Here is a 23,429-nt window from a genome sequence, read left to right as displayed (position 1 = left end):
TCTAAGATCCTTTCTGTAAAGTACTCAAGAAAAATTCCAGTCCATAAACTAGGATTCCAGAAATACAGTTCTGACTCAGATTCAATAATGTCAACCCAAACATGGACATACATTTTACACTGTCTACTTTCCATCAGTATCTATTCATATTTTTAGGATGAATCTTTGGAAGCTATTGCTAACAAAGCCAATGTATGGTATGATAGGATGTTAAGCAAAATTACAAACAGATAAAGTTTGAGTATTCTTCCTTTCTTTAATTCCTATGTCTGCTCTCATATTTAACTGTTTTAAGGTCTTTGTCATAAGAGATATCTAGGGCCTGACACCCTTAACACCATCATGTAACAAATTTTCCTTCTCACGGGAAGATTCTTAGCCCAGGTCCCCTAGAGAACAAAGGCTGAGGTACAGTTTAAATGTCAAAGAATAGATTAGGGAGAGAAACTTATCCCATTATAGCCTAAAAAATTTAGGTTGTAATTGTATTTCAAGGTAGTCTCCAGATTTCTGCCTCAGGGGAAGTAATAAAGACCACAGAACATTTCCTGCCCTTGCTATATTGATTCCCCCAGCTGGCCCTACAGGTGTTTAGCTGTGGGCTACGGCGAAATTCCTCAGTCATCTGCACCCCCTCCTTCACAACCAAATGCTAAGCAAGTAATATAATTCAGTGATATTAAGTATACCCACAGTTGTACAACCACCATAACTATGTACTTCCAGAATTTTTCATCATTCCAAACAGAAATTCTGTACCGTTAAACAATAACTCTCCATTCCTCCCTCCCCTCAGCCCCTGGCTTTGTCTCTATGAATTAAGCAAAAAATTTTAAAGTTACCAGGGAGAAAAGACAGTCTACAAAATACTAATGTTTAGACTGATGGCAGACTTTTAAACAGCTATGATAAATCCCAGAAGATAATGTAACTATAGCTTCAAATAGGGAAAGTAAATATCAGCCTCAAATTTTATGCCCATCTAAACAATTATTCAAGAAGGAGGAAAATATAAATACATTTTCAGATCTACAAAGACTAAACAAGCTTGCTAGCCATGAAAACTGAATCATTAAAGGAGCAACTTTCAGCAAGTAAATCCAGAATGAAAGTCGTGGGAGGTAAGAAATGAAGGCAAACATAAAAGTCAATTAACCACATCAGAAAATAATTAACTAGTGAGTGTGAGAAAAACTGTTTTATGTTTTAAAAATGTATTAAACAAAAACTCTAGACAACATGGGATTGGAGAGGTGTGCCTAATGTTATACTGAAGCATTCTAAGATCTTCTTTTCGTTCACTTCTTTGTCTCTGGCTCTGTCAGTAGTTGATGAATAAATGAATGAATGAGTGAGTGAAACAGTGAATGAACATACTTTCTTTGTGCTCTCCTTTGGCTCCATGCTCTGACTCTCACAAGTCAATCTTGCCTTTTGGAGCACCCATCCCGTTCCTAGAACCACAGCTCCTCACCAGTCCTTGGGCTCCCACAACTGTAGAGGAGGAGAGTTCTGTAACTTCCTTCTCTGATCTCACAGGCCCCAACTGTAAAGTTTTACTTCTAGTTCACTTTAGAAAGTACTTTGAACTTTGAAAACCTCTCCTGCAATTCATTCCCTGTTGAAACCTGTCATCTGTTCCAATCTTGCAGAATTACTCTCAATCTTTTAGAAACTTGAGTTCCCAACTAACAGGAACTGTTAAGTGCAGCATCACAGAAGCCATGAGACAAGAGACTTCAAGAAGCAAAACGAGGAGGACAGGCCAATGAATATGTCCAGAAGGTCCCTGGTAGCCTTCAGGAATAACTGAGTTGGGTTAAGGACGAAATGTGTGAATTAAAAGTAGAGGCAATGTATGCAGACCAGTAGACCACCCATATGAGGACTTGGGCGAGAAAAACCACCAGAAAGAGTTTTCAGGGTTTAATCAAACGCTTGGATTTTTCTTTGTTTCAAAGCACAGAAAGCTTCTTGGATACAAAAGACTTATAGCGTAGGAAATGGAAAAGTTGAAGAAAAGATAAGAAAAGGATATAAATATGTCAGCAGAATCCTAATGGAGACGAAGGAAAGTTCCAAATTACTTGGATAAAAGCTAGCTTTAGAGTGAGGAGAACAAACACCTGACTCCAAGAAAAAGGCAAAGAATAGTATGATGAGGCAAAGATTAAAAATAGCTGCAGTGGGGACTGTGCCAGGGAAATACTAAGAAACACAAGAAAATAATGGTTCAGCGTATTAAAAGCTTATTCACTAGTTCCAAAATGAATTACCCTTATTAATTGTCCATTTTTCTCCTAAAACACCCTGCACAGCCTACCTCACTATCAACATCCTGCACCAGGGTTATAATTTATTATGTCTGTTGCAATAAAAGAATTGCACTTGTTATAATCCATGAACCTATGTTGACCCATCATTATCACTCAAAGTCCATGATTTACATTAGGATTTACTCTTGGTGTCTTACATTATATGGATTTTGGCAAATATGTAATGACATGTATCCACAATTATAGTATCATACAGAGTAGTTTCACTGCCCTAAAAATCCTGTGTGCTCTGCCTGTTCATCCCTCTCTCTTCCTAACCCCTGGCAACCACTCACATTTTTTACTGTCTCCATAGTTCTGCCTTTCCCATAATGTCACATAGTTGGATATAGCCATGGTTTTTTAAAAAATATGTGTTTAGATGGGGAGGGTAAAGGCTATCTTCTTGTTATCATCATTCACTAATTTTTAAATGATGGGATCTTTGGTCCTTTATATATACCGTCTTACTCAAACATAGCACAATAGGTAAGCCAGCATTATCATCGTTTTTATAGAATTTTACTTTACTTCTAGTAATCCTGTTTGTGGATGTGGTCTAACAGTTAATCCCAATTCCTCTAGGAAGTCCTGGGATATAGATGAAATTTCTATGTCCAGCAATTTCTTCCAGCAAATTGATAATGCAAAAAATGATTCTTTCATAATCCAGAACGACTGGGAGATATAAAGGTCCCAGAAGTAAAATCCTTCGGAGTCTTGGCCTTTGCCTACAGTTTAAGGACTGTGGAACTGCCTCTCTCATCATCCACGTGGCTCTAATCCTAAGCATTGAAGAGATACATTCTCTTACATACAAAGATACTTATTGTCTTAGTAGAGTGATTATAAATAAAATATATAAATATTTTACATATTTATAAATGCAAATAAAAAATAAAGCAACATCCAAGTAAACTAAACTGTTTCTAGAGTTTTCCCTTTTGTAGGTCTTGTGAGATGCTTTGCTGAGGACTGGCATTATTTTTCAAGCATAAACATTTATTACCTGCAGTAAGCAGATCTTAATGACTGTGACATAGGTGTCAGAGGAACACCATTTTCATCTAAGGCCCATGAGAGAGAATAGCTTAGTTTTCCTGAAGTCAAAAGACAAAGTTCTTCAGTTCCGTTTCCCTCAAGAAGAAAGGGCACATCTATTTATAAAAGGCATTAAAAACAAATGAATATCTGAGCACATTACAGTTTTTTTCCAGACTTTTACTTGTGGAACCTCAGGAACACAAAGTTTATGTCGACCATAGGCTCTAATCTTAGAGCTCTCCCTCACCTCACATCTAAGATCCCTCAAGGTAGACTGCTTCAAACAGACTACAAAAGAGAGAGGAACACATTTATCTGGACACAGAAGTTTTTAACCCATTCTTTCTGGGAGTGGCTGCCAGCAAGAAAAAAATATTGGCAGCAGAAAAAGAGCTACTGTGCGTCTCCTTTCCTACATTCTTGAGCGTTCCCCCTCTCCTCATCTTCCTTCTGTCTTCAGAGAGCTTAACGATACTCCTTGAAACTTCTGCCAAGTTCCTAGTGCTCCCTAAAATTTTCACTCTTAAGTCTTTTCTGCTGGGTCTCCACAACCCTATTTTCTGCTTCATCTGGACTCTGTCTAAGCAGACTACATTCCTCCCTCATTTTCTGTTCTCCCCTGGTTCCTTTGCCTATTTGTTTTCTTCTCTCTCCTCCTTGCTCACTCATTCATACTCCCTTTCTTTTTACCAGCTGGATGCAGCAACTGCAAAACCCCTAGGAAGGTGAAAGAGAAGGGAGCTGGGGGAGAAGAGAAATGACAGCATTCTGGCAGACATGCTAACTTAAATTTAATTGCAGGAGCAGTAAAATCAATTGAACAACAATAAACAAAAACATCACTTCTTCTTTCCTCTCTCCTTTACCACTTCCTTTCTCTCTCTTTCTCTTCCTCCCTCCCCTATTCAGTTCAAAGATGAATCAACCTGTCCTGGAGCATCTTTAAGATTTACTAAAGGATAGGCAGAGGCAGAGCAGCCTACGCATTCAGGAGTGGAGCTCACGTTCCAGAGAGCATAGCGCCCTTGTCTCAGATGTCCCGGGAAAAGCAAAGGGGCTAATCCCGAATTTTAGATATCCCAAAGATCTGATTCAAGTCAAAGTTTTAAAAATTAGTTTAATGTCTGGAAGAAGAACTTAATTCATTTTTAACCTAATACTGTAAATATAGGATTCTTTATTCATATAAATGACCCAGGGTCATTTAGGATATAGAACTCATGAAGAAAATAGGAGGGAAGAAACATTTCTAATAAACTTACTGCTTCCTACTTCTCCATATGCAGGTATGACCAGCTGATCAGAGCTAAATTCTACATATTCCAAAACAGTTTTGCTTTTTAGCTCTGTGTTTTTAGGTAAGGGTAAATGTAGTTTTGCCAATAAGCTTGTCCTTTTACTTATTTCATAAACCTAAATATAAAAGAAATGGTTGATAAATCACTGAAAGTACAAAATAGAAAAAGAACTAAAATAAAGATCATCACTAACATAATTCTTTTAAAAATACTAGAATGTAAAATAGGTATTGCTCTATAGCATTTGATCCACATGATTGTGAGAAAAGTAGATAATCCTAGGTGTTTAAAAGTATAATGCCTTTTACTGGTTTCAAAGAAAATCAATTGAATAAAAGGATTACAAATACAGTTCCGTGAATATATTACCTATAACACAATACCCGAATAACTCACTTTTGTGTAGCACTTTTAAAATTCTTTATCTCATTTAAACCTGATAAAAATTATAGGAAATAGGTATTATTCTTCCCACTTTGTAAATGAAGAAATGGAGTCTCTATATGAAACTATATTAATTTTTATTAAAAGTGATAGAAACCCAGGTGAAGTGCTTAAGAAAAGGGGAGATGTGCTGGCTCATGGAATCCAAGGACAGGTTAAACAAGCTATGGGGCAGGGAAGGGAGGAAAAGTCCCAGAATGAGTCAGGGAGGTGCTGGGTAGACTGTTCCATAGATGTCCACTGGGTACTAACCCAGGTCTTCTGATTCTGTATGCTGTGCTTTCTACTATAGTTCCATCACTGCCATAACTACAAACCTAAAGTTTTTTCAACAGAAAAATCTTATTTTGACTTATACTGTGTTATCAGTGTTTGGGGAAACAGTGATATGTGTTCTAAGAAGAAGGAAATGGACAGTGGGGGGTGGTAAATGCCCCGTGAAAGATAAAAAAGAATGTACCAATCAAAAGGATAGTTGATTAACCAAGAAAGCAGGGGAAAAGGAAAGACAAAGAGGCAAATTTTTTCTGGTCATCTAAATACTGTCCCTGTAAGAGTGAATTTAACCCAACACATCGGTCCCTTTGACAAAGGCCTCCCTAATACAGAAATGTTTGTAGGGGTTATAGCTAATGGACTTAAAGTATTTAGGTCTGTGAAAAAATTTTCTTACTGTAAATTAGTAAATTGACTAAAAAGAGACAACGAACTGATAAATATATTCAGATATTGAATTCGTAATCTGATTTTACACATCGTCCTTGTAAATTTATTTAGGGTATGTAGATGCATTCTCATGGAACTGTTAAATCCAGTTTCTGAGACTGCAGAGCTGGAGGCCAGATCCTGGATGGTAGCAAATGTAAAGGTAGCGAATTCTACCTGGAATCTCCCCAGAGACAGACTTGTCTCCTAATGGAAGCTATCAACACCACTGTGTGGCTGAGATGGAGTGTGAAGAATGAAAATAGGCATTATAAGTGGAGAAAGTAGAATATTCAAAACTCTAAGTAGGAAGTTGCAAGAATGTATGGAAAAAACAAGCAGTTCAGTTTGGCTGAAGTGAAGAAAGAGTAAAGAAGAATAGTAGGAAGAAAATTATAAATGTAGGTTAGAATGTTAGTCTAGGGCATATAGATTTATTTAGCAAGTTTTGCACTGCTAATGGTACAACTTATCCCTAGATAGATTCCTTTCTTTCCCTGCCTCTTGTTTTGTTAAGATCATGTGCTAATTCATGGGATGATGAGGGATTCAAAATACACACTTATCTATTTTGGGAGGGGGCAGATTTTAAACTTCAAGTGGTTGGATTATTATATCACAATTTATTTTAGGTACAATAGTAGGAAAGTGTAGTCAGTATATTTTTTAAATAAAAATTTCAACAGAGGTACATTTTAAGATGAAAGTAACTTGACAGCTCAGATGAACAAAATGAATACAGCTTTTGATCAGGGATAGCACAAAATTATTTTAGGCATTGAAAAATAACTTTGATTTAGATTTGTAATAATAATCTTCTCCCCACACCTCAAACTCCACCCCACACTCACATACACAAATCTTTTTATTTTTACTTTTATTTATTTTATTTTTTTGTTGGGGTATAGTTGTTTTACAACGTTGTGTTAGTTTCTACTGTACAGTGAAGTGGAGTTCTCTGTGCTATACAGCGGGTTCTCATTAGTTAACAAATCTTTATTCCCTCCTAACTTTTCTTTCAGCTCTAGGTACAAGTTTAACCCTTATATTAACCAGCAAGACTTCTTGTCTAAACTCCTTTACTGTCTCTAATTTTTCTCCATCATCCTATTTTCTTCTTCTTTTAGTGAAGGGATTCTTATGGTGGGGTGTTTGGGCAGGAAATCAGGGGTCTGCTGTATGTGTGTTCTTTCATCAGATTCTTAAAGGGATCCAAACTTTTTTTAAAAAATGAACAAATATATCAAGAGACTGATATCACCAAGTTAAGGTTGGGGCAATTTGGAGAAATCATTCAACACTTACAATAGCTATACTACTCATAGTTTAAACAACCCTCTTCCACCTCACTAACAAATGAATAATAATGCTGCACATCTAGGGTTGGCAAGAATTTTAGCAGGATAGAAGTATTTAGAACAACTACAAATCAAATAATTTTGTACTTACAGCTATTAATAAAAGACTATTGATGAATTATAAATATATTATTTATAAATGTCTATCCATATAGATCAGTCATCTCAATATAAAAGAACTTACTTATCACATATAACAGTAGCTAACAAGAAATTTAAAATTATGTATGTCATAAAATAAGATACAAAATTAAATGACAACGGCATACCTCCAAGCAAATTGTTTCAGGCCAATATATTAACTGAATATTGAAAATTTGTTGAAACATGACTTTAAAATCAAACTGTAGGGGAGATACTGAAGTGCAAGAAACTTGTTTATTGTTGTATAATATTTTAATAAAATATTTAAGCTTCTGAATTTTGGCTCTCCTCTTTTGTTCATGCCTAAAAATTAAATAAACCTTTATTGGACCCTTGAAAAGCAAACCAGATATAAAATATTATTCTTTTCAAAATGTACCTCAACATGTTAAAATACGATCATTTTAGAGGACAAATAATATTTGAGCCCAATAACATTTGCCTATATGTGGATAAAAGCCTTTCCTACCCCTCAAATGTTTCTTTAAAAAGACATTTACTCAAAAATACAAAAAGAACTAAAATTAAGGTACCATAAATCATTCAGCTATTTTACTAAATTATAACTTAAAGAGATTATAGCACTTACCCATTATGTCTCATGAGAGGAGAAAGCTGAGAGACTTAGGAATGGGGGTGGCGGAGCTTGAATTGAGAATTCAAAAATATTTTCTAACTTTTAAAAGACACACACACACACACACACACACACACACACACACACCATGTCTTCAATAACCTCAAGGAAGTGGCTCTAAGTCAATAGGCTTGCTGTGTCCTCTTAAAGGTCTTTGTGAATCTCTTTAGGCTTTAGGTTGTATACCGTTTTTTCTCCAGGACATTGTTTCTCTGAACCCAAAGATCAGACAGGCAAGCCAGAGAGGTTACTTTCCTGGGGCTCTATGAAAACACTTTTTGGGGAAGAAATTGATCCATTCAATGTTATGAGACTACAAAGAGAGTCTTCAATCCATCCATTCATTTTTGTTCACTCAACCAACATTTACTGAATATCTTCTCAGCTGCAAGGCAACTGACCTAATGATATTTAAGACTTAATCCTGCTTTTCAGAAGGTAGAAGACTAGTTGGAAGATAAACCATAGGTTGAAAAATAAAATCCCCTTCTGTTCTCCATCCTAATCATCCTATAGGCCAGTATCTCCCTGCCCCCATATCTACTCATCTTCTCTGTAATCTTCTCAGAGGGTTATGGGACAAAAGATTAATTATTCTTCCTGTCTCCCTGTAGGCCTTTTTTGACCTTCCTCCCAATTACCTTTAAAGAAATAGTTTCATAAAATAAGTCCTCTGAAAGTAGTTTAAATAATGAGCTTATGAAAATTTGTTAATTCGGGGTTATATTTATCCTCATGAAATCTTGCCTTTTTCTTCACCTGTAAACTCTTTTTAATTTTTCTTTAATCCCTGTACTCCTTTCACCTCTATCCTTGACATCAGTATATTATTGTTTTCTTTTGTTGTTGTTGTTGTTGTTTTGCGGTACGCGGGCCTCTCACTGTTGTGGCCTCTCCCGTTGCCGAGCAACAGGCTCCGGACGCGCAGGCTCAGCGGCCATGGCTCACGGGCACAGCCGCTCCGCGGCATGTGGGATCTTCCCGGACCGGGGCACGAACCCGTGTCCCCTGCATCGGCAGCTGGACTCTCAACCACTGCGCCACCAGGGAAGCCCTATATTATTGTTTTCTAAAGAATCAATTCTTATTCAACTGGACATTTTAAATGGATAATGACAGCAATGCCACAACAATAGCTTTGAAAAGATATAAAGCATTATATTGCCTTTTGCCTTGACCTCCACTAAGTTTTAGCCTAGGCTTTCCAGCACAAATATCTTCCTCCTTCTCTTTCTCCTTTTTACTTCCAACTTCCATTTTATGGCTGTTCTCTTGTCCCCATTTAGATGGTCCTTTTGCATGGGTGTCTTACATAATAAATCATCTTGGCCCCTTTTTGGAAGTAGGTGTAGAACAAATAAAACATTGCTTCACTGCTGCACTTCTCTAGTCAGAAAGAACGTAATGATAATTGTGCCTTTGTGTTTGCTACTCTTTATGTTCATTTAAAAGTTTAACCACCTATTCATTCATTTAATGAAGATGAGTATTTATTGGGCACACACTACCTTCCAACACCATGCTAAATGATGCACATTCACAGTACTCAGAGATGAATCTGTACCAAGTTTTCCATGGGACAGAGATGTTGGAAAGTTGTACCTAGTTCAGTGCTCTAAGTTGCTACATCCTCTTTAAGGGAGATGAGATCCAAAGGCTTAGAGATGGGAGAAATGGCGATCGACATGACATTGGTTTATGCATGGATGTCCTAGGAGTAGGGAGAAAACCTTAAAGCTCAAGGAAGACGTCACAACTGAGAAGGAAAGAAGCTTGCATTGTCAAAGTAGAAAATTGTCCAGAGGGCCCTTTCTACACCAAACACTTTCTATGAAATCCAGGAGGTCCTTCAACAAGCAAGGGTGACCATATAACCTTATTTTTCACAGTGGCTTTATATTCCACCTATCTATACCAGAAAAAAAATTACTACCATAGTAAAACAAAAAACACCATCAAACTAAACTGGGTTATGTCCCACCTCAGTCATTAATTAGAAGTGTGACCCCCATCTCTAAGATGAAGATAATACCATAGAGCTATAGTGGCAATTAAATGTGCAAATATATTTTTTAAACTCAACATGCTAAGTGCCTGGTATATGGTACTCACTCAAGAAATCTAACGTTATTAAAAAAACAATACAATTACTAGACAATATATAATGAAGAAATAATCCTTTAAAAATGCTTACAGTGAACATCTAGATAAGTTTGTTAATTCTGCTGTGAAAGAAATTTGTGGCATCAAGGTAATTGGATTTATTCTTTCAATATCTATTTCTTCAAATTCTGAAGCTAAATATGAGAAGTTCTAGAAACAGAAAAATAAATATATAATTTATAATGTAAGTTCATTGCTTAGGACAATTATTCTTAAAATTAAACTTTATTTCTTATATTTGTCATTTTCTTGGGTAACTGTTACAAATACCAAGATTTCCTATTCTACCAAACAAATATTATAACTAGTTAAGATGAGTTGAATGTTATTTTGCAATATAAATACCTCCTGTTTCTCCCCATTCTTAAATGCTTTTCCTTCAGTTTTCTTCTGAATCTCATATATTTTTGACAATTCTTGTTTTTGTTCATCATATTTATTCATTTTCATCCTAATTAATAATAAATAGAATTATTTAAAGCAGGAATAATGGATTTGAGAGTTGTTAGAGATCTTGCCAACACACACACACACACACCACAATTTCTTACATAAGATAATTTTACATCCCAAGGAAATTATCAATATGATACACACACATATATATGTATATACATAAAATTTCATAAACTTGTTCTTAGTTTTCACAGATTTCTCCCTACTTAGTGTCTTCAGCCTTTTCTAAGGATATCAAGAAACCACTCTGGTGAGAATGAGTAACCAAGGGGGATGGAAGACACAAATTTAAGGACACATGCCATGTTTCCTCTCATTTTGCTTCCTCTCATATTTTTTAAAAAATTTTTGGCTGTGCCACATGGCATGCAGGATCTTAGTTCCCCGACCAGGGATTGAACCCATGCCCCCTGTAGTAGAAGCATGGAGTCTTAACCCCTGGACTGCCAGGGAAGTCCCTCTCATATTTTTTAAGCTGTGAGAACATGACCATGTGTAAGGGCAGGACACTATAGGAATATTAAGTGGTAAATCTCAGTTATACTCCTTGGGGTTTATGCATAAACAGTAAGCAGTTCATGACATTACTACTACCACTACCACAACTACCACCACCACCACCACCACTAACAACAATGACAACTACTACTACTACTACTATCACTACTACAACTAGTACCACTACCACTAACAACAATGACAACTACTACTACTATTACTACAACTACCACCACCACCAACAACAACTACTACTACTACTAACACTACTACAACTAGTACCACCAACAATGACGACAACTACTACTACTACCACTACTACAACTAGTACCACCACCACCACTACCACTAACAACTACTACTACTACCACCACTACTACTACTACCACCAGTACTACTACTAGTAGTAGCAGCAGCTAACTTTTACATTGTACTTACTAAGCACATGCCAGGCAATATTCTAAGTACTTTATACATATTAACTCATTTAATTCTCACAGCAACCCTATGAAGTAGGTATTACTATTATTCCTCTTCTATTAGTAGTCCAGCAAAACCCCAGTTCTCTGGAACCCTTTCAGAAAATAATTGGTCTGCGAGTTGACTTTTTATTCTTTTCAGTTCAAAGTTCAGTTTTTTATTTTTAATCTTTTAAAAAGGAGATTCTTTGATAAGTATTATATACTCTGTTGGGAATAGAAAATGGTGCAATTGCTTTGGAAAAGTCTGGCAGTTCCTCAAAATGTTAAGCACTGAGTTACCATATGACCCGGCAATTCCGTTCCCAGGTATATACCCAAGAAAAACAAAAACTATATCTACACACGTGAGGAGTGACTGCTAATAGGAAGATAGTTCTACAGCGGGGAGGGGGGGGGTGCCTAAAATGTTATAAAATGATAATTGTGGTGATGCTTGCACAGTGCTGTGAACATACTAAAAGCCATTGAACTGTACACTTGAAATGGATGAACTGTATGGTATGTGAAGTATATCTCATTATCATTGTAAAATATCATATGCTTTTTGCCTTTTGCAGTAAAATATAGGGAACCTAGTGTAGATACTACCTATATGGGCTAGAGACCAGACTACCTGTGTTGAAGCCCAGACCCATTACTGACACTATGGAATTTGGGCAAGTTACTTAAGTACTCTATGCCTTACTTTTCTCATCTGAAAATTCGGTTGTTATGAGAATTAAATGCACTAATTCATGTAAAGTGCTCAGTCCAGTGCTTGGAGTATAACAAACACTCAACAAATATTATTATTGCTTTCCTCTGATTCAGGGTAATCAATATGAAAGTCATTTAACTTATTGTTTAATCCAATGGCTCACAAACTTTGTCACATATTAAACTCACCTGGGGACATTTTTAAAGTTCCTGATGCCCAGACCATACTTCATACCAACTAAATCATAATAGTGGTTTTTAGATCTCTCCCAGGTGATTCCAGTGTAGAGTAACTCAGGCAATGTACAGTACTTAGACAATAGGTGTTTTAACAGGCACTCTCTTTTTGAGGAGATCATTGAGACAGTGATCTTGGTTCCATAGCTTCCTCCTTTCTATTCAGTAGCTCTGGGAAATGACATGGATTTTCCTGCTTGAATAGATTGCTCTTTCTATATCTTTTAAAAGCCCCTTTGACAGTTATCTGGATCCCTTCCAGGTAAGTAGGAGCCTAACAGAGAACACAGGTGAAGACAATATACAGGAATCTGGGTTCACCGTGCTACTTACCAGTGCTGTGGTTTGGGTTCAGTAGCCAAATTACAACAAGGTCTGTGGCTACTTACCCAGGCAGTTTCTCTAAGTTTAATGTAGTGTTGGTAACGTGTGACAAGGAAAATTTATTGCCTGAATGAGAAGACAGGACTATATCCTCAATTTCCTGCTATTTTATTCTGCCACCATCGCTTCATCAAACCTGCTCTAATTTCTCAATCAGTAACCTCCATGTGAGGAAATCCAATGAACATTTTTAGTCCTAGACTTAACTGATACTTCAGAAGCATTAAATACTATTAACCCTCCCTCCTATTTAAAATACTCCCCTTTCTTTGCCTCTGTGGCAAAACACTCTAACTGGTGTTTCTCTGTCCCTCCTCTGGTTTCTCCTCCTCTATCAAGCCATTCAAGGCAGTTTCTCAAGATTTAGCTCTCGGCCCTCTTTTCATCTCATTCTCTACCCTCTTCCTAAGCAGACTCATGCACATGCATGGCTTCAATTACTATTACTCTGCCATAAAAATTCAGCATTTTTCTTTCTAGTACAAACCATACATCCAGCTGCCCATTCAGTTGCTTTATTTAGGGATGTCTCAAAAGCTTATCAAATTCAATATGCCCAAAACCAAATATATGAAGAAAAGATAAGCTGAGCTTAGTGTCTAGGTCCCAGGTCTTCCTGTCATAAGTACTGTCTTTCACATAGGCCTGGCTACAAGCTTATTCAATTAGGGTTCACAAGGTGAAGGCCTGTGGTGAGGTTGCTGGTGATACACCTAGCCTGGAAACAGAGTTCCCAGGAGCACCTTCAAACATCAGCTTTTCTAGTTGATCAGAATGATACTTTGCTCTTTGTAGTGAGGTGGATGGACCTAGAGTCTGTCATACAGAGTGAAGTAAGTCAGAAAGAGAAAAACAAATGCCGTATGCTAACACATATATATGGAATCTAAAAAAAAAATGGTTCTCAAGAACCTAGGGGCAGGACAGGAATAAAGATGCAGACGTAGAGAATGGACTTGAGGATATGGGGAGGGGGAAGGGGAAGCTGGGACAAAGTGAGAGAGTAACATTGACATATATACACTACCAAATGTAAAACAGATAGCTAGTGGGAAGCGGCCGCATAGCACAGGGAGATCAGCTTGGTGCTTTGCGACCACCTAGAGGGGTGGCATAAGGAGGGTGGGAGGGAGGGAGACGCAAGAGGGAGGGGATATGGGGATATATGTATGCATATAGCTGATTCACTTTGTTATACAGCAGAAACTAACACAACATTGTAAAGCAATTATACTCCAATAAAGATGTTAAAAAAAAAAAAAAAGAATGATACTTTGATCAAGTGAAATGCCCCATTTTAGTGTAGCTGGGGCTAGCTAGTCCTGTGCGGCCAAACTCATCACTGACACTGTGGGGTTTAGTTCAGAAGTCTACAGGAGCAATCTGGAGAGGCAAACCCAAGCCAAAGTCCACGGGGAAAGTTGAATGGTAAATGTCAGAAGGAACAAATGCAAAGGGCCTCAAGTGGGATTGGAGTTTAGTAGAATAAGAGTAGGTGGTGAGCAGGAATATTGGTCCAGAGCTACTGTTCTGAACGAGCTTATTGCATCTGTGACTCTCCTTTTCTGAAGAGGGGTGCATAATGCAAGAGTGTATTAGAGCGGTTTAAAATATGAGAGGCAAGTCAGCAAGTTTACATGAATTCAGGAGCCTAAGATAAACAGAGTCCATGCTGGGTTAGGTTTAGAAACTGTCAGAAGCACTTTTGTTAAAAAATACTACAGCAGGAAAAAAAATCAACAAAGCTAAACATCTTTCTTAATTGCCTGAAATTATACTAATCTTTTATAGTTTTGAAAAACAAAAAACCCAGGACAACGGCTTGTGGGAGAGAACCAGTTATTTCACTGTGGGTTCACAAACAGCTTAAGAAGTGATTAACAAGCAAAGTTTTTAATTTGTAACTATCTCCTCCACTAGATATGTTTTTGTGACTTACATGTTCCATCTAGAAGTATGATTGCTGGGTCTATGTTTAACTTTATCAAAAAGTGCCAAACTGTTTCCAAAGTAGCTGCGCCACTCTGCATTTCCACCAGCCATCAGTGAGAGTTCCTGTTGCTTTGCCAGCATTTGTTATTGCCTTTTTCTTTTCTTTCTTTCTTCTCTCTATTCTTTTCTTTTTTTTTTTTTTTTTGGATTTTAGCCATTCTAATAGGTGTGTAGTGTATCGCATTGCGGTTTTAGTTTACATTTCCCTACTGACATAACATAATGTTGTGAGCATTGTTTCCTGTGTTCATTTGCCATCCATATACCTTCTTTAATGAAGTGTCTGTTCAAATCTTTTGCCCATTTTTAAATTGAGTTGTCTTATTAAGTTGTAAGTGTTGTTTACACATTCAAGATACAAGTTCTTTGTTGACTATGTCAAATAGTTGACTAGCTTCTGGATTTTCTTTTCCAAGTTACTTTGAATTCCCAGTTATTCGTGGGCAGCTCCTCAGGAGACCTATAAGGACAAATAGAGCAGCCACTCACCTCTGAAACTGCAACTTTATCGAGGTGCTTGTAAACCCTTGGCGTTGTCGAAGGGATTTCATCTGTTTCCAAGTCCATAATATACTCTGTAGTAGGGAGAAGTCCTTTTCCTTTTCTAAGTCATAGAGCTGTTTTGTATTCCTACAATAATGTTAGATTAAAAATATGTTAGTGGGGCTTCCCTGGTGGTGCAGTAGGTAAGAATCTGCCTGCTAATGCAGGGGACATGGGTTTGAGCCCTGGTCTGGGGAGATACCATATATCACGAAGCAACTAAGCCCATGAGCCACAACTACTGAGCCCATGCACCGCAACTACTGAGCCTGTGCTCTAGCACTCGCAAGCCACAACTACTGAGCCCGCGTGCTACAACTACTGAAGTCTGCATGCCTAGAGCCCGTGCTCTGCAACAAGAGAAGCCACCGCAATAAGTCCACACACTGCAATGAAGAGTAGCCCCCGCTCGCCACACTAGAGAAAGCCTGCGCGCAGCAACGAAGACCCAATGCAGCCAAAAACAAATAAAATTTTAAAAATATGTTAGTGGATTAGAACTACAGTACAAGTCATTACAAATGGCCTGGAAGAATGTATTGTACTAACTCTTCTGGGGCCCCCCACCCTTCCTTTTTTTTCATTTTACCCACATCTTGATGTAGAGAATGAAATTCCATTTAGAGATTCATACCTCTTAAAGATTTTTCACTACTCAAAAGTGCTCTGCTAACATCCATGTATTTCCAGATTTTCTGGACATTCTGTAGTATATTTCTTATACATTTTTTCAGATTAACAATTAGAACCATTGCTTCAAATTTAGAGGTACTTTGCCTGACGGGTAGTGAGCAGATTATTTGGATGCTGAAGTAATATACTATTACTGGTTTCCTGACTTTGCAAACTCACTATAGTATGGCAAATTATGCTGATTGATTTTCTAATATTAAATCATCCTTGCATTCCTGGAATGACCACAGTTTAGCTATATTATTTGATAAAATTCTGTTTAGCATATTTCGTGAATGAAATTGGGTTGCAGTATTTTTTGTGTTGTTGTTAGGTTTTAATTTCAAGGATAATATAACCTCATAAACTGAAGTCCCGAGTTTATCAATTTTTTATCAAACATCTGGATTTGTTGATTCTATCCTAGCTTTCTTATTAATTTCTGTTCTCTTTATTTCATTCCTTCTATCCTTTTCCCTAGCTTTCTAAGAAAGATGCTTAGCTCATTAATTTTCAACCTTTCTTTTTCTCTAATATATGTATTTAAATAGTCAAATTTTCCTGAGAATTATTTTAGTTGTATCTCACAAATTTTGATACATATTAGTTTTTTATCAGTAAATTCAAAACATTTTCCAATGATCAATATGATGTCTTCTCTGGTTAACAAATTATTTAGACCTGTATTTCTTAATTTCCATACATACGGAGATTTCCTAGCAATATTTTTTGCATTTTTATGTTGGGTTTCTGCACTAAATGATTTAAATCCTTTGAATATATTGAGACTCCGAGATTTGTTGAGATAACATAACGTCAATTTTTGTAAATGTTCCATGTATTCTTGAAGACAGTGGTATTTTGCAGTTGTTAGGTACAATATTCTACAAATACACCAAGTCAAGTCTATTAAGCATGTTGTTCAAATCTTCTATATCCTTAATGAGAATTTTTGGTTAATTTATTCCATCAATTACTGAGAGGAATGTGTTAAAATTGCCCAATACATTTGTGAATTTCTATTTTTCCTTATATTTCTGTCAAATTTTGCAGCCATATTATGATATGCATATATGTATATGTGTGTGTGTGTGTGTGTGTGTGTGTGTGTGTGTGTGTGTATGCACACGTGTGAATTAAACCATATACTCTGATGTGGCCCTCTAGCTCTAGTAAAGCTTTTTGCCTTAAAGATCTATTTTATCTTATACTAACTTAGCTATGCCAGCTTTCTTTTGTTAGTGTTTATGTGGCATTTTTTTCCATTATTTTGTTCTCTAACTTTCTATATCCCTATGTTCTAGATAAGTCTCTCCTAAATAAAATATAACTGGATTTTTAAAAATCCAATTATTGAGCTTCCCTTGTGGAGCAGTGGTTAAGAATCCGACTGCCAATGCAGGGGACACGGGTTCAAGCCCTGGTCCAGGAAGATCCCACATGCCACGGAGCAACTAAGCCCGTGTGCCACAACTACTGAGCCTGTGCATCACAACTACTGAGCCTATGCGCCACACTACTCAGCCCATGTGCCACAACTATTGAAGCCCATGCACATAGAGCCCGTACTCTGCAACAAGAGAAGCCACCCGCTCCCCGCAACGAAGAGTAGCCCCCGCTCGCCACAACTAGAGAAAGCCCGTGCGCAGCAACGAAGACCCAATGCAGCCAAAAATAATAAAAATAAAATAAAATAAAATTCGGACATAAGTGCCACAAAGAAAAATTCCAGAAAAAAAATCCAATTATTTTAATCCAGTCTAGATAAAAATGGATCACTTAACTCACTTAGATATATTTAGGTTTAACTCCACCATTTTCTTTTACGCTTTCCCCTTGTCTCATCAGTCTCTACAGTCCCTTTTCTCTCTCTCTCTTTTTTTTTTTTTGCCTTCTTTTGGATAGTTTGAGTATTTTCTTATTATACTATTTTCCTCTTCAATTGATTTGGAAGACATATTTTTAAATTCTCTTTAGAGGTCATAAGTTAAAATCTAAGTCCTTGATTTATCAAAGTCTAATATTAAGCTTTACCTTTTTCTCCTCCTAGTCAATGCAAGTATCTTTAATTACATTTATGCTTCTCCATTCTTTACTCCATTCTAAAAGTTTTATTTTATTTTTTTTTTGCGGTACGCGGGTCTCTCACTGTCGTGGCCTCTCCCGTTACAGAGCACAGGCTCCGGACGTGCAGGCTCAGCGGCCATGGCTCACGGGCCCAGCCACTTCGCGGCACGTGGGATCTTCCCGGACCGGGGCACAAACCCGTGTCCCCTGCATCGGCAGGCAGACTCCCAACCACTGCGCCACCAGGGAAGCCCTAAAAGTTTTATATTTTAACTCTCTCTATATTTTTATACACTGTAAGACATCATTATATCACTACATGATTGTTCATTGAGACTTACCCACATATTTACCACTCTCTTTGCTCCTCAATCCTTCCTTACTTGCTCTGTGTTCCTTATGCCATGACTGTTCTTTGCCTTAAGTTGTAGTTAATTTTATAAATAACACTAGTTTGTTTTGTAAATACTGAAGGTTTCTGTTCATTCACTCATTCATTCAACTAACATTTATTGAGAGTTCACTATGTGCCAGTACTTGTACAAGACATATGTCAACTTCCTCAAGTAATATTGTTTGCATTTAACTAGGTTATTCTAGGAAACCAATTATTTAAAACAACTTGCCTCTAGTGGTTAAGAGCTTGTAGAGCCATTTCAGGTCAATGGGCAGAGAGTCAGGGAAATTCTTTAACTATCAAATCACTCTCACAGTTGTCATATCTTTGTGCACAGTTTAACTTTCTACCCAAAAAAAGGCTCCCAGAGAGCCTTCTTGCTTTTGAAGATTCCTTGACACATAATCATGTGTTGTCCTGAAATTATTTTTCCAGTTATTTTATTCTTTCCTAACTTCTCTTCCCAACAAGTCTATCAGCCAATGATTCCCAACTTGTAGATCACGTTTTTTTACAGGGGTCCTTAACTCTATATACTATCTGAGTATTGTTTTTAGATGGAATTAATAATATATCCTGCACATATGTGTATGTGGACTAATTCTCAAACATATACAAACACTTGAGATAAATATAATCCAAGTCAATTGAAAGGTATTAATAAGCTCATAGTAGTTTTTAATCAACATGTATTTTTTTAAAATAGACTGTAAAACTACTTTCATGTGACACCTCTATGAAATATTCTTACACAAAAATGAGTTTTTACAAAAGGTTGGAACCATTTCTATAACTGCCTAAAGACTAAGGATCTTCAGCAATCCCACTCCTGGGTATATACGCAGAAAAAATGAAAACTCTAATTCGAAAAGATACACGCACCCCAACGTTCATAGCAGCACTATCTACAATAGCAAAGATATGGAAACAACCCCAAGGGCCCATCAACAGATGATTGGCTTAAGAAAAAAAAAATACACACACACAGCCACACACACACACACTGGAATATTACTCAGCCATAAAAAAGAATGGAATAGTGTAATCTGCAGCAACATATGGACCTAGAGAATATTTTACTTAGTGAAGTCAAAAAGAGAAAGACAAATACTATATGACATCACTTATATGTGGAATCTAAAAAATAATACAAATGAATCTATACACGAAACAGAAACAAACTCCAGATGTAGAAAAGAAACTTATGGTTACCAAAGGGGAGAAGGAGAGAAGGAGGAACAAATTAGAAGTATTGGATTAACAGATACAAACTACTATACCTAAAATAGACAAGCAACAAAGATTTACTGTGTAGCACAGGGAATTATATTCAATATCTTGTAATAACCTATAATGGAATATAATCTGAAAAAAATACAACTGAATCACTTTACTGTACACCTGAAACAAAATATTGTAAATCAGCTATACTTTAATTTTAAAAAAAGAGTAAGGATATTGTTATTTTCTTATTTTATATCATCCATAGCATTGTACTATACTCTGTCTAAAGAAATTACTTAATAAATGCTTGATGAGTACATGAATGGCCTAAAACCTACCTTATCTGCCAATAATAATCCTGTAAAGATTTTCTGGTCAGCTGGCTTGTTTCCAAATTTTCGTTTGCTAATTTGGTAGCATCCTTCAGTGCTTTAAGCTACAACAAAGAAAAGAGCTTTTTTGGTACATTTCAGCCACTTGTTACCATCATGCCAATTCACCTGTAGGTCTAGGTATGAGCAGCAGAAGCACAAGTGTATAACTTTTTGTATATTACTGTCTTGTCTTCCAAAATATATTTTATATAAGCACCTTGGGGCAGAACTGAGAAGAGCCTCAATATTTGTCTAAGAAACAAACATTATACCTTGAAACTTCTAAGTAATTAATCAATTAATATAAAGAAATGCCAATCAATCAAGATGATATATTGAGCACAGGCATCTATCTTATCTTCTATCTAAAATCCCATGGTTACAGAAAAGATATCTATCTCTCTTTATCATATCCACTACCATCATCACAACCACACCCATACATGTATTTTATAATTATATCAACACATCTATATCTCACTATAAAATAAGTGTATAACAACATAGGATAACAAGTAAAATAAAATCAGCAAAATATACGGAGGAAAGTATAAAACAGACAGAAATACCACAGAGAATATCGACAGAGAAATAAAACCGGAGGAAACAAAACCCTAAAATGTGCAGAAGTCGTCTATCGCAGTTAGCGACAGTTTCTGGCAACTCCACGACTAGAGTCAACTGATATAAACTTTTAGTGGAAGACATAAGAGAAGACGTCAACAAATGTGAAGACATACTACATTCCTAGATGAGGAAACCCAAATTTTATAAAGATAAAATTTCTTTCAAAATCAATATAACAATGCAATTACAATAAAAATGGTAATATGATCTTTTTTAAAATTTTTGTTGGAGTATAGTTGATGTACAATGTTGTATTAGTTTCAGGTGTACAGCAAAGTTAATCAGTTATACATATACATGTATCCACTTTCTTTTTTTTTAGATTCTTTTGGTAATAGGATCTTTATTTATTTAATTAATTTATTTATTTTTGACTGCATTGGGTCTTCGTTGCTGTGCGAGGGCTTTCTCAGAGGGGGTTACTCTTCATTGAGATGTGCGGGCTTCTCTTGTTGCGGAGCATGGGCTCTAGGTGCGCGGGATTCAGTAGTTGTGGCTCACAGGCTCTAGAGTGCAGGCTCAGTAGTTGTGGTGCACGGGCTTAGTTGCTCCGCGGCATGTGGGATCTTCCTGGACCAGGGCTCGAACCCGTGTCCTCTGCATTGGCAGGCGGATTCTTAACCACCGTGCCACCAGGGAAGCCTTGGTAATAGGATCTTTAAAATAGAAGTTGACAAGCTAATTCTTAGGTTCATATGGAAGATCAACCCTATAAGAATATGCAAATACATCCTAGGAAAAAACCAATGAGGAGGCACTTGTCCTTACACATCATAATTTAATAATTAAACATAGTAATTAAAACAGGGCAGAAACAGACCAATAAGTCAGTGGAGTAGATAGTCCTTAAATCTATGTAAATATGTGAAGCTGGTTTACAATAAAGGCAGAATTTTAAATCAGTAGAAATAATAGGCTAACCTTTTAGGGGAAAGAAATTGAGCTGAAGCCTGACCTCAGAAAACACAGATATAAACTCTAGATAGAATAAAAAGCTAGAAATTACATATCACACACACATTATTAGGAGAATATACAGAAAGACTTTTTTTAACATCTTTATTGGAGTAAAATTGCTTTACAATGCTGTGTTAGTTTCTGATGTATAACAAAGTGAATCAGCTATATGTATACATATATCCCCATATCCCCTCCCTCTTGAGCCTCCCTCCCACCCTCCCTAATCCCACCCCTCTAGGTGGTCACAAAGCACCGAGCTGATCTCCCTGTGCGACTGCTTACCACTAGCTATCTATTTTACATTTGGTAGTGTATATATGTCAATGCCACTGTCTCACTTCGTCCCAGCTTCCGCTTCCCCCTCCCCATGTCCTCAAGTCCATTCTCTACGTCTGCGTCATTATTCCTGTCCTGCCCCAGGTTCATCAGAACCTTTTTTTTTTTAGATTCCATATATATGTGTTAGCACATGGCATTTGTTTTTCTCTTTCTGACTTACTTCACTCTGTATGACAGACTCTAGGTCCATCCACCTCACTGCAAATAACTCAATTTCATTTCTTTTTATGGCTAATATTCCATTGTATATATGTGCCACATCTTCTTTATCCATTCATCTGTCACTGGACACTTCGGTTGCTTCCATGTCCTGGCTATTGTAAATAGTGCTGCAATGGACATTGTGGTACATGTCTCTTTTCAAATTATGGTTTTCTCAGGGTACATGCCCAGTAGTGGGACTGCTGGGTCATATGGCCATTCTATTTCTAGTTTTTTAAGGAACCTCCATACTGTTCTCCATAGTGGTTCTATCAATTTACATTCCCACCAACAGTGCAAGAGGGTTCCCTTTTCTCCACAGCCTCTCCAGCATTTATTGTTTGTAGATTTTTTTGATGATGGCCATTCTGATCAGTGTGGGGTGATACCTCGCTGTGGTTTTGATTTGCATTTCTCTAATGATTAGTGATGCTGAGCATCCTTAGAAAGGCATCTTTATAATTTTGGTTTGCCAGACACTATTGGTCACCCTTGAATACTCATTTCTCTTGGTAGGCAGAGCCCCAATTTTGTTCAGTTGCTCAATCTTCTTCCATTTATTTTAGACGTAAACCCTGATGAGTTTAGCCATTTGTAGCAATGTCATTCTTCTCTCTCGTGACTGGTTTAGGCATGATAATGTGATATAATTCTAGGCAATGAGACATGAGGGGAAATCTGCTGTGGTGTAAGGGAAAGGTTGGAGAGGGCTCTCAAAGTGAGACTCTAGGCTGCGTATTGTGTGTCTGGCCAGCATGCCTTCAGCTGGAGCAGCCACTCTGCTAGTTCCCATGAGAAGAGCTAACTAAGTCAACTTTCTGAAGATGAAGGTTAGAAAGAGAGAAAAGCCAGGGTTGTTGATGATATTGTTGAGCCATCAAATTAACCAACTGTAGAGCTGCCCTAACTTCGGACTTTTGATACAGAAGGTAATACTTTTTCCCTATTGTTTAAAGCAATTGAGAGAGAGTTTTCTGTGAGTTGTAACCAAAGGTATGCTAATTGATACAAATCTAGGAAGCGTAGTAAGTGAACAACAAAACTTAAAATCCCCAAAGAAAAAAACTGACAGATTTGACTTCATAAAATTTTAAATATTTCCAAGAGATAAGAAAAATGAAGTTAAAAAGCAAGAAACAGAATGGGACAAAAATATATAAAACATATTCAAA

At 36.9% G+C, this 23,429-nt stretch overlaps 1 protein-coding gene across 1 annotated transcript in view; it reads right to left on the bottom strand.

Annotated features, from left to right (window-relative positions):
- CC2D2B (coiled-coil and C2 domain containing 2B) overlaps nucleotides 1-23,429 on the bottom strand; it is a 95,377-nt gene that overhangs the window by 50,190 nt on the left and 21,758 nt on the right. Inside the window, exons 10-16 of the mRNA XM_027112131.1 lie at nucleotides 20,095-20,192; nucleotides 15,343-15,483; nucleotides 10,454-10,559; nucleotides 10,140-10,258; nucleotides 7,434-7,611; nucleotides 4,622-4,772; nucleotides 3,325-3,472 (exon numbers count right to left, since the gene is read on the bottom strand). Coding sequence (XP_026967932.1) covers nucleotides 3,325-3,472; nucleotides 4,622-4,772; nucleotides 7,434-7,611; nucleotides 10,140-10,258; nucleotides 10,454-10,559; nucleotides 15,343-15,483; nucleotides 20,095-20,192 — 941 coding nt within the window. The remainder of the gene's footprint in view (nucleotides 1-3,324; nucleotides 3,473-4,621; nucleotides 4,773-7,433; nucleotides 7,612-10,139; nucleotides 10,259-10,453; nucleotides 10,560-15,342; nucleotides 15,484-20,094; nucleotides 20,193-23,429) is intronic.

This window comes from Aethalodelphis obliquidens, unplaced genomic scaffold, assembly GCF_003676395.1.
Source record: "Aethalodelphis obliquidens isolate GAN/ISIS:26980383/991018 unplaced genomic scaffold, ASM367639v1 scaffold11, whole genome shotgun sequence".
Lineage (NCBI taxonomy): Eukaryota > Metazoa > Chordata > Mammalia > Artiodactyla > Delphinidae > Aethalodelphis > Aethalodelphis obliquidens.
Note: the sequence above shows the minus strand (reverse complement) of the source record. Positions and strands in the feature narration are given on the sequence as shown.